Source organism: Coturnix japonica, chromosome 1 (assembly GCF_001577835.2).
Source record: "Coturnix japonica isolate 7356 chromosome 1, Coturnix japonica 2.1, whole genome shotgun sequence".
Taxonomy (NCBI): domain Eukaryota; kingdom Metazoa; phylum Chordata; class Aves; order Galliformes; family Phasianidae; genus Coturnix; species Coturnix japonica.
In genome coordinates, this window is record NC_029516.1 from 173,979,666 (window position 1) to 173,990,185 (window position 10,520).

The window sequence follows — 10,520 nt, forward strand, 5'->3', positions numbered from 1 at the left end:
TGCTTTTATCCCCTTTTCTTGGTGCTTTTTTCCTCCTCTCCAAACTGTGTTGATCCTTCTTGTCCTGTGTGACCCCTAAAACTCCACATCCTGCCCCGGGCCATGCCCTGCTCGGCAGCGCTGCTGTTTGTGTATCAGGAACCACAGCCGCCCTCATTTGGTGGGTGCCACCTTCATCTGTCACAGCCCTGGGCAGATGCGTCCCCTCTGTGGGGGTTATCGGTGCTCCCTGCCCCTCCGAGCTGCTCTAATCTCATCACCCAGCACCTCCCCGACGTTATGAACAGCGCGGGGCTGTGGCTGAGGGTGGCTCTGGATGTTCCCCAGCGTTGCCCAACCACGGATAATCCCGACCGGCTTCATGCACGGGAACGGCACCTACGTGGGGGTGGGCACGGCCCCACCTGCGACATCCGGCTGCTCATGTTCTCCATCCCAGCCCGCTGCAGCCGTGACAGCAGATGCTCGTCAGAGCAATTAGCTCTGCCAGAACGTCCTAATCTTTGCTGGCCAGACAGCTCCACAAATAATCCCCGCAAATCTCATCCCACTTACAGCCCTGCCCCGAGCTGACGGCCGGCCGGGCTGCAGCGCTTCGGACAACGCGTGTCAGCGCTGAGCAGCGGCACGTCCCTTCCCTGCAGCTGCAGCCCCCGGTCGGGGCCGCGCAGCCCGGGGGGCCGGGAGCCAACGGGGCAACGGGACGAACGTGGGCGAGGGAGAGGAAGAGCCGGGATGGGGATACGGGAGCGGGGAGCGGTGAGGATGGGAGCAGCCAGCACCGGGATCGCGCTGTGCTGCACCGCCCCGACCGCCCCGAGCACACGCGGGGCCACCTCCCTGCAGGGCGCCCCTTCGTGCAGTGACAGCAGCTTTCAGGCCGGGTGGGCAGCCGTGGTTCGGGAGCTGCTCCACACACAAACAGCAGAGCTCCTTCCATGGACAAGGCTGGGACATGGGGCTCAGTGGGGTCCTTGCGCCTCCCCGCTGCTTTGGGTCCCCTCAAAGCTGCACCCGCAGTGCCCGGCCCCTTCCTGTCCCACCCCCCCGGCTCTTCCCCCCCAGACCCACAGGGCGCAACTGCACGACTCTGGGCGGGCAACCAACTCCAGCTGCTGCAAACCACACTGCGCTGCCTGCCTGGAAACTCTGAGTGGCCCCACATGTGTTTCCAATCGCAGGCACCAGAACTGCCCGAGGGCTCCGCACAGACTCACGCTATGGGCAACACCCAGAGAGGAGCGCTGGTGTCTGCAGGAAGGGGGTGTGAAGCAGCGGATCCCTACAGGGCAGGAGGGTCCTCCAGGTGGTGGGGGAAGCCCTGAGAGGCCCACGGAACGTGGGTGGATTTCCAGTGTCACTGAAAGCTGCTCTGTGAGCAGGAAAGGCTGCGCTTCAGCCCCACTGAATCCTCAGCAGCCTCCCTTCACCCACAGGGAGCAGAGCCGAGGCCTGGATCAGGCACTGCCTGCCTGGCTGTGCGGCACCTCCACCCCGAGCTGCACAGCTGATGTGGCTGGAACGGCACCGCCTGCACAGCGGGGCTGGGGGCACAAAGGTGGGACTGTGGGACTGATACAGCCACCAACCTTCACTCCTCCTGCCCCAGACTCAGCAGCCACCTCTCCAGCGGCACCTCGAGATGCTCTGAGCACAGCGGTGCCGCTGCAGCTGCTGCTCTGCACGGCCACACTGCGGCTCCGGCGTGGGAGAGATGGCAGCCCAGCCCGGGCAGGTGGTTTTCACATCGTCCATCTCCTCCTGGCTTGGACGCTGCTCTGCAGAAGCAGGAAACGAAGGAGGAGCTCCTGGAGCTGCTGCAGAGCTGTCTGTGCTTGTGGCCGGGACAAGGACTCGCTGATCCGAGCCGAGGTGGCAGCGGGGTCACAGCGCCCTCAGCTCACGTCTGCCCCGAGCGCTGCCCTGGGGCTCACGGGCAGGGCAACAAACTCCAGAGCTCCCTGCAGCCCCAGCGAGAAGTGCCTGAATTTTCCACAATCCCAAGGTCCATAAGTGTTATGATCTCGCCTTTGTGATGTTAATTCGGACGGCTCCTCGTGTGGGCCACGGCTCCGGCCGCGCCTCCCGCAGAGCCCCGCTCCATCCCTGCACACGTAGCGGCAGCAGCACCGGGACGGTACAACCGGCCCCATTCGGGCACTGCCCCAGGGCAGCCCCTATAGCAGCCCCTATAGCAGCCCCTATGGCAGCCCCTATAGCATCCCCTATGGCAGCCCCTATAGCATCCCCTATGGCAGCCCCGCCTATAGCATCCCTATGGCAGCCCCTATAGCATCCCCTATGGCAGCCCCTATAGCATCCCCTATGGCAGCCCCTATAGCATCCCCTACGGCATCCCCTATAGCAGCCCCTATAGCGGCCCCTACGGCAGCCCCTATGGCATCCCCTATAGCAGCCCGTATACAGCCCCTATACCATCCCCTCTGTCATCCCGCTCATCCACAACACCCTCCCCCTCAATGTCGATGTCTCCGTCCCGTCCCGTTCCCGTCCCGTTCCCCTCCTCCCCCGTTCGCAGCGCCGCCGTCGGTGGGAACGGGGCCGGCCCGTCTGTCACGTGACCGCACTTTCCTCACGTGACCGAGATTCGAGCGCCCTCTCACGTGACCGTGCCGGTGGCGGGATGTGGCGGAGGTACCGGGACCGGGGGGTCGGACCGGGATGGGGGGGGTCGGGCCGTGGTTCCCACTGACTCCGCCCGCCGCAGGTACCGGGCGCTGCCCGCCGTGTTGGCGCTGAGTGCGGCCGCGTGGAGCTGCTGCGCCGCGGGAAGGGCGCTGGAGCGGGACCAGCCGTTCCGGTACGTACCATTCGGGTCGGTGCCGTTCGTTCCGGTCGGTACCGTTCGTTCCGGTCGGTGCCGTTCGTTCCGGTCGGTGCCGTTCGTTCCGGTCGGTGCCGTTCGTTCCGGTCGGTACCGTTCCGGTCGGTGCCGTTCGTTCCGGTCGGTGCCGTTCGGGTCGGTGCCGTTCGTTCCGGTCGGTGCCGTTCCGGTGGCTGCGGTCCGGCTCGGTGCCCCCGGCGCTGCCCCCCCTCACTGCCGTCCCGCAGCCCCCCCCCCGGATGGACCCTCACCGGCCGCGTGAGCCCCGAGCACGTCGTTCATCTCACCCTGGCGCTGCGGCAGAGCGGCACCGAGCGCCTCGCCAGCATCGTCCGTGCTGTGTCCGAGCCGCGCTCCCCGCTATACGGTAATTAATAACACGGTAATAACACGGTAATAACACGGGAACCAGTCCGGGCCTTGCGCTGACCCCGTGTCCCCGCAGGGAAGTACCTGAGCCTGGAGCAGCTGCGGGACGTGGTGCAGCCCCCCCCGGCCGCGCTCATGACGGTGCTGAAGTGGCTGCGCACACACGGCGTGCAGGAATGTCACAGCGTCACCACCATGGACTTCTTGGAGTGCCACATGCCCGTCAGGTGAGACCTGTGGGCACGGGGCTCCTGCTGGGCGCTATGGGGGGAGGGCTGAGCCATGGGGCTCCAGGGCTGGGGGCTCTGTGCAAACACAGCTGGAGGAGACACAGCCTGATGGTCCAGAGTGTGTCAGGACAGGTGGACAAGTGAGACAGACAGGTGTGTGTGTGTACAGCTGTGCTTGGGCTGCCCCACACCTCCCTGTGCCCACAGGAGGGCTGGGGTGAGCTCCACTTGGCTTCTGTGCTGCTCAGCCCGGGTACAGAGGGCACTCCTTGCTTCACAGAGGCTGTGTGGGCAGGGAGAGGTGCTCATCCTGGCTCCTTCCATCAGTGGGAAGGGCGGCAGGGTGTGTGCTGTTGTGTTGTGTTGTGTTGTGCTGTATGTGAGCTGTCCCTGTGTTGCAGCACGGCCGAGCGCCTCCTGCCCGGGGCTGAGTTCCATCGCTATGTGAAGGGCCAGCGCAGCGTGATCCGCTCCCCACAGCCCTACGTGGTTCCCGAGGAGCTGGCAGAGCACATCGACTTCGGTACAGTGCGGGGCAATGGGGCTGCTCAGTGATGCAGGTGGGAGGCTGAGCACTGCTGGCCGGGCTGGGGCAACCACAGTGCACAGAGCACGGCGCTTCTCTGGCTGTGCCCCAGCCGCCCTGTGCTCCTTGAGGAGCCAGGTGGTGACCTCAGTGCTTCCCATGGCATCTCTGGCACCGGCTGCTCAGTGCTGGCCGTGCAGGTGTCTGTGGCCGTGCAGGTGTCTGTGGCCGTGCAGGTGTCTGTGGCCGTGAGGTGTCTGTGGGGCCGTCGCAGGTGCTGTTGGCCTGTGCAGGTGTCTGATAGGCCATGGCAAGGTGTCTGTGGTTGTGCAGGTGTCTCTGGTTGTGCAGGTGTCTGTGGCCGTGCAGGTGTCTGTGGCTGTGCAGGTGTCTGTGGTTGTGTAAGTGTCTGGTTGTGCTGCTGCCTCTGAGGGGTGGAAGCTCCCCCCGTGAGGAAGCCGTGGCACTGCAGTCATTGGCACAAGGAGAACACAGCACGCTGGGCAGTGGTGGCTGCACAGCAGTGGGGTAATGGCAGCCCAGGAGTGCAGAGTGCTATGGGTGCTCCCTGTGCCCTCCTTCCAGCCAGGGTGAGGAGGGGGAGCAGGGCTGTGCCTTACCAGAGCGCAGGGCCCTGGCACCTTCTCCTTCTTTGCGGAGCAGTGGGGGGCCTGCACCGGTTCCCTGCGGAGAGGAGCGTGGTCAGCAGGGCCTGGGCCAAGGAGGGGATGGAGTCCCATGGGCAGAGAGCAACCTTCCACCTGGGTGTGATGCCGTCCGTCATTCGGAAGCGATACAACATGACGACAGCAGACATTGGAGTGCTGCCCAACAACAGCCAGGCCTGTGCCCAGGTACAGCCCGGTGCTGGGGGGGCAGCAGGTTGCACCCCAGAGCTGGGGCACCATTGCAGTGGGCACAGGGTGCTGTGGGAGCGTTCAGCAGCTGCTGAGAGCTGTGGCCAATGTTCCATGAGCACATTGAGCCAACTTCCCAGCTCTGGAGAAATAACTCCGTGTCCTTCTGTGTCCCCCCAGTTCCTGGAGCAGTATTTCCACCAGGCTGACCTGGCTGTGTTCATGAAGCTCTTTGGCAGCAGCTTTGCCCACCGCACAAAGGTCGACCACGTGGTTGGGCACCAGGGCCAGGGCAGGGCTGGGCTGGAGGCCAGCCTGGATGTGGAGTACATCATGAGCACGGGCGCCAACATCTCCACGTGGGTCTTCAGCAATGCAGGTACTGATCCCCTGCCAGGCCTGCTTTGCCCTCTGTCTGCTTCCACGTGTCCTGCTCGATGTAGCACTGACCCGTCGGTTCAGGGAAGCGGCCATTCCCTGCCAGGGCTGTGAGATGGGCTGCTCACAGTCCAGCTGGTGTGAGTTGCACCTCACGTGGTTCCTCATAGGGGCCGTGGCACTGGGGTTTCCCAGCTGCTGTGGGTACATACTATGTGGGCTTCCAGCACCGGAGCCGCTGTGGGTCTCTGACAGCTCTCACAGGAGGCATCATCCATTGCTTTAGGATACGTGACTGTGCACCATCCGCAGTGCCCTGCAGCGCTGCACACCTGCCCTGGCTTTGCAGTGTGAAGCAATCACATCACTCCCCTCCCTCTCTATGCAGAGCTGACCTGGCCATGAATCTGCCACGGGGTGGGGAAGGGCAGTTTGAAGGAAGGGGGCTGCAAACCAGTATGTGCTGGTGCTGTGCAACAGCAGTTTGTCCATGTTAGAGGATGGCCGGGGGCTGAGTGCACCGGGACCGTGTGCTCTGTCCTGTTGATGTGTGCTGGTGCACAGACCCTGTGTGCAGGTCTCTTCTGTGCTGCCTGCAGTGTGAGAAGAGGACAGAGACTCTGAGCAGCTGCAGGGAGTCTGGGACCCTCTGCCCTACACTGCATGGAGAGGGGAGAGGGGCAGGAGGGGCCTCGGCAGGGATTGGTGCTGGTCCCAGAGCCATCCCTGCCGTGCTGCCGTCAGCTGCTCTGCTGATGGGAATTCAAGGCAGCATCCAACCGAGCTCTGCACCCACGGGCAGGGGCAGGAGGGTCAGAGCCGCTGCTGGGGCAGCACAGTGACCCCGATCCGCCCTGGAACTGCTGCTTTGTGCCCGCAGGGCGGCACGAGAGCCAGGAGCCGTTCCTGGCGTGGCTGCTGCTGCTCAGCAACATGTCGGCGCTGCCCTGGGTGCACTCGGTCAGCTACGGGGACGACGAGGACAGCCTGTCTCAGGCCTATCTGCAGCGGGTCAACGTGGAGTTCATGAAGGCGGCCGCCCGCGGCCTCACCGTGCTGTTCGCTTCGGGTGCGTGAGCTGCGGGGCCGGGGGCGTCCCGCTGCCCAGCGCTCCGGGCGCCCCCATCACTCGTGGCTGCCCGCAGGTGATGACGGTGCCGGGTGCCGGAGGGTGCCGGGGGGGAACCACACGTTCCGGCCCAGCTTCCCGGCCTCGAGGTAACGGCGGCCCCGGGCTCCTCGTGGCTGCGGGGCGGTGTGAGCCCCGGGGGGGGGTCGGGTTTGGGGGGGTCCGCAGCACCTGCCCGTCCTCAGCCCCTACGTGACCACGGTGGGCGGCACGTCCTTCAAGAACCCGTTCCTGGTGACGGAGGAGGTGACGGATTACATCAGCGGCGGCGGCTTCAGCAACGTCTTCCCCATGCCCGACTACCAGGTGCGGCCGGGGGCGGAGGGGCCGCGGGGGGGGCTCCCCGGTGCCGGCGCTGATCGGGCTGATGGAGCTGATGGAGCTGCCTCCCCCAGGCCGATGCGGTGCGGAGTTTCCTGCGCTCCGCCCCGAAGCTGCCGCCCGGCTCCTACTACAACAGCAGCGGCCGCGCTTACCCCGACCTGGCCGCGCTGTCGGACAATTACTGGGTGGTGACCAACCGGCTGCCGCTGCCCTGGGTGTCGGGCACGTCGGTGAGCGCGGGGCGGCGGGGCGCGGCTCGGGGCCGTCGGGTCCCGGTTCGGTGCCGTCGGGTCGCGATTCAGTGCCGTCGGGTCCCGGTTCGGTGCCGTCGGGTCGCGGTTCGGTGCCGTCGGGTCCCGTTCCGGTGCCGTCGGGTCCCGGTTCGGTGCCGTCGGGTCCCGTTCCGGTGCCGTCGTGTCGGTGCGCTCCGCCCGGCGCTGAGCCGTGTCCCCCGTTGCCCCGTTCGTTCCAGGCCTCGACGCCGGTGGTGGCGGGGCTGCTGGCGCTGATCAATGACCGCCGCCTGCAGGGCGGGCAGCCGCCGCTCGGCTTCATCAACCCCGCGTTGTACCGGCTGCGGGAGCGCGGACACGGCGCGGCGCTGTTCGACGTGAGCGGGGCGGGGGGCGGGGGGGGGTCCCGGGGGGTGCGGGGCGGGTCCGGTCCCAGCCGGGCTGTTCGGTCCCGTCCGGTCCGGTCGGGTTTTGCTGACCCCGCCCCGTCCCCAGGTGACCGTCGGCTGCCACGTGTCGTGTCTGGACGCTGCGGTTCAGGGCCGCGGTTTTTGCGCCGTTCCCGGTTGGGACGCGGTGACCGGGTGGGGGACGCCCAACTTCCCGCAGCTGCTGCGCGCGCTCACGGCGCCGTGACGCCAATAAAGGCCGCGATACGAACCGTGTGTGCGGGACCGACGGGACGGGCGGCCAATGGGGAGCGGGGACGGGAGCGGGGCGGCCAATGGGCAGCGGGAGGGGGCGGGGCCGAGGGGGCGTCGCGTCGCGCGCAGGCGCGTTGCGGAGCGGCCGGAGCCGTCGGGGGGGGCGACATGAGCTGCAGCAACGAGAGCGACCCCGGCACCGCGGTGCCCGCAGCGCCCGCAGCGCCCGGGACCACCGGGACCACCGGGGACAACAAGCACAGCCCGGCCGCGGGCGGCAGCGGCGTCCCCGGGGCGCCACCCAGTGCGGCAGGAGGAGCGGCCAGGGGAGCGGACGGGGGAGCGGCGGCGGGGAGGGGACCCGGTGAGTGCGGGGAGGGGAGAGCGGGACCGGGCCGTGATGGACCAGGCCGGGCTGGACCGGGCCGTGCGGTGCCGGGCCGTGATGTGCCAGGCCGTGAGGGACCGGACCGGGCCGTGCTGTACCGGGCCTGCCTGTGCTGTGCCGTGCTTTGCAGTGCCATACCGTGCGGTGCCGGGCCGTGCCGTGCTGTGCGGTACCGTGCGGTGCCGTGAGTCCCGCTGAGCGCCTCCTCCCGTAGCTCCCGTGTCGGCCGCGGCGCCGCCCGAAGGAGCGATGTCCAACGGCGTTTACGTGCCGCCCGGCGCCGCCAACGGGGAGGTGAAGCCGGTGGTGTCGGGGACGCCGCTCGTGGATTTCCTGCTGCAGCTGGAGGATTACACGCCCACGGTACGAGCGGCGCGGGGCGGGCGCTGAGGGCGGGCACCGGCACCGGGCACCGAGTGCTGAGCACCGGGCGCTGAGCGCGGCTCTCCCTGCAGATCCCGGACGCCGTCACCGGGTATTACCTGAACAGAGCGGGATTCGAGGCCTCCGACCCGCGCATGTGAGTGTAAAGGGCGGCCGGGGGGGGGGGGTGCGGAACGACCCCCGGTGCCGTATCCCCGCCCACCCGCCCGTTGTTGTGCCCGCAGCATCCGGCTGATCTCGTTGGCCGCACAGAAATTCATCTCTGACATCGCCAACGACGCGCTGCAGCACTGCAAGATGAAGGGAACGGCCTCGGGGAGCTCCCGCAACAAGAGCAAGGTGGGTGTGATGGGGGGCACTGCCAGGCATTGACCTGGGTCACAGAGTCACAGCGTGGCCTGGGTTGCACAGAACCACAGTGCTCATCCATCCCAACCCCCTGCTGTGTGCAGGGTCACCAACCAGCAGCCCAGGCTGCCCAGAGCCACATCCAGCCTGGCCTTGAATGCCTGCAGGGATGGGGCATCCACAGCCTCCTTGGGCAACCTGTGCCAGTGCGTCACCACCCTCTGGGGGAAAAACTTCCTCCTCAGATCCAACCTAAACCTCCCCTGTCTCACTTTCAAACCATTCCCCCTTGTCCTATCACTGCCCACCCTCACAAACAGCCGTTCCCCCTCCTGTTTATTCGCTCCCTTCAAGTACTGGATGCCCACAATGAGGTCTCCCCGCAGCCTTCTCTTCTCCAACCCAAACCAGCCCAGTTCCCTCATCCTTTCCTCATATCAGAGCTGCTCCAGCCCCTCTGCTCATCTCAGTGGCCTCCTCTGGACCCTCCAAGAGCTCCATGTCCTTCCTGTGCTGGAGGCCCCAGGCCTGGACTCAGCACTGAGATATGAGCTCACAAGAGCTGAGTAGAAGAGGACAATCCCCTCCCTGTCCCTGCTGGCCGCCCCTTTAAATGCAGCCCAGCACACAGTTGCCTTCCAGGCTGCAGGCACACACTGCTGCCTCATATCCAGCTTCTCACCCCCCAAGTCCTCTGCAGGGCTGCTCTCAAGGAGACTTTCCCCCAGTCTGTACACACACCTGGTGTTGCCCCAACCCAATGCATCACCCTGCACTTGTCCTTATTGAACCTCATGGGAGGCTGATGTGTGCTGACTAAATGGGAGGGAGCGTGGTGGGCAGGAGGTGGGCAGTGCTGTGTATGGAGATACTGCAGGGCCACCCAGCCCTGATGGCACCAAACTAACGCTGAGGGAAAAAGATAAAGGGAGGAAGCGTGTAGAAATAGCTTCTGGAATCCACACAGCCCCAATTGTGGCTTAGGGGCAGTGCAATAGATGCGCTGAGTAATGCTCAGTGCGTTTCTCTGCTGTGGAGGGCAAAGAGCAGATGCAGCTTTCAGGCACTTGGTGCTGGTTAATGCCCAGCCACTGGGCATCACACACACATGGACTGCTCCAATGAGGGTCAAAACCCCAACCAAGGGCTGAAGGCACGAGGTGTCTGTGCTGTGTTTGTGTGCTATGAGTGCTGTGTCTGTGCTGTGTTTGTGCTACAAGTGATGTATCTGTGCTGTGTCTGTGTGCTATGAGTGATGTATCTATCTGTGCTGTGTCTGTGCTGTGAGTGATGCTGCCCTTTGTCCCCAGGACAAGAAATACACTCTGACCATGGAGGACCTGACGCCCGCCCTGGCGGAATACGGCATCAATGTGAAGAAGCCGCACTACTTCACGTGAAAGCAGGGCTCGTTGCTGGGGACTTTTCTAGGGTTTGCTTCTGCTCCATTAAACCAATGGGTAGTTTTTTTTCTGGTGGAAAGACCCCCCGTTTCCTGCCGCCCTCCTGCTGTCAGTGCAGCAGCAGCATTTGGCCCACGGAGTTCTGCTCTGCCAGCACCAACAGAAGGTGATGGCTGAGGGCTGCACAGCAGGGAACTGCAGCTGCATCTCCTGGAGGGCTCAGCCTGCCCTGAGCTGCTGCAGGGCTGTGGGCATCGTGCAAACAGAAGCGCCCAGCTTCCTCTGTGCTTTCTTTCCCTGTAGCATGTCTCGTAAGAGGAAGGTTCTGGGGCTGTGACGGCTGCTGCAGCTGCAGCCAGGCTCCTCTGCCTCGCTCTGGGTTTGGCACAGAGCAGCTCCAGCGCCCAGGGCTCCATGTGCCAAGGGCAGCCCTTCTCCCAGCAGCCTATTGAGGTATCAACG

The 10,520-nt window shown here is 65.3% G+C and overlaps 2 protein-coding genes across 2 annotated transcripts; both read left to right on the forward strand.

Moving 5' to 3' along the window:
- Nucleotides 1-2,536: 2,536 nt before the first annotated feature.
- Nucleotides 2,537-7,551, forward strand: TPP1 (tripeptidyl peptidase 1). Its single transcript, XM_015852536.2, has 13 exons — nucleotides 2,537-2,655; nucleotides 2,729-2,821; nucleotides 3,073-3,212; nucleotides 3,291-3,441; nucleotides 3,846-3,967; nucleotides 4,634-4,824; nucleotides 5,008-5,206; nucleotides 6,086-6,274; nucleotides 6,351-6,423; nucleotides 6,520-6,640; nucleotides 6,730-6,888; nucleotides 7,131-7,268; nucleotides 7,387-7,551. Exons 1-13 carry the CDS (start codon nucleotides 2,645-2,647, stop codon nucleotides 7,525-7,527), a joined length of 1,728 nt encoding a protein of 575 aa, XP_015708022.1. The 5' UTR covers nucleotides 2,537-2,644; the 3' UTR covers nucleotides 7,528-7,551.
- A 109-nt stretch (nucleotides 7,552-7,660) lies between these two features.
- TAF10 (TATA-box binding protein associated factor 10) lies at nucleotides 7,661-10,133 on the forward strand. The gene is made up of 5 exons (XM_015852542.2): nucleotides 7,661-7,899; nucleotides 8,138-8,286; nucleotides 8,379-8,443; nucleotides 8,532-8,646; nucleotides 9,966-10,133. Exons 1-5 carry the CDS (start codon nucleotides 7,704-7,706, stop codon nucleotides 10,053-10,055), a joined length of 615 nt encoding a protein of 204 aa, XP_015708028.1. The 5' UTR covers nucleotides 7,661-7,703; the 3' UTR covers nucleotides 10,056-10,133.
- The last annotated feature ends 387 nt before the right edge of the window (nucleotides 10,134-10,520 follow it).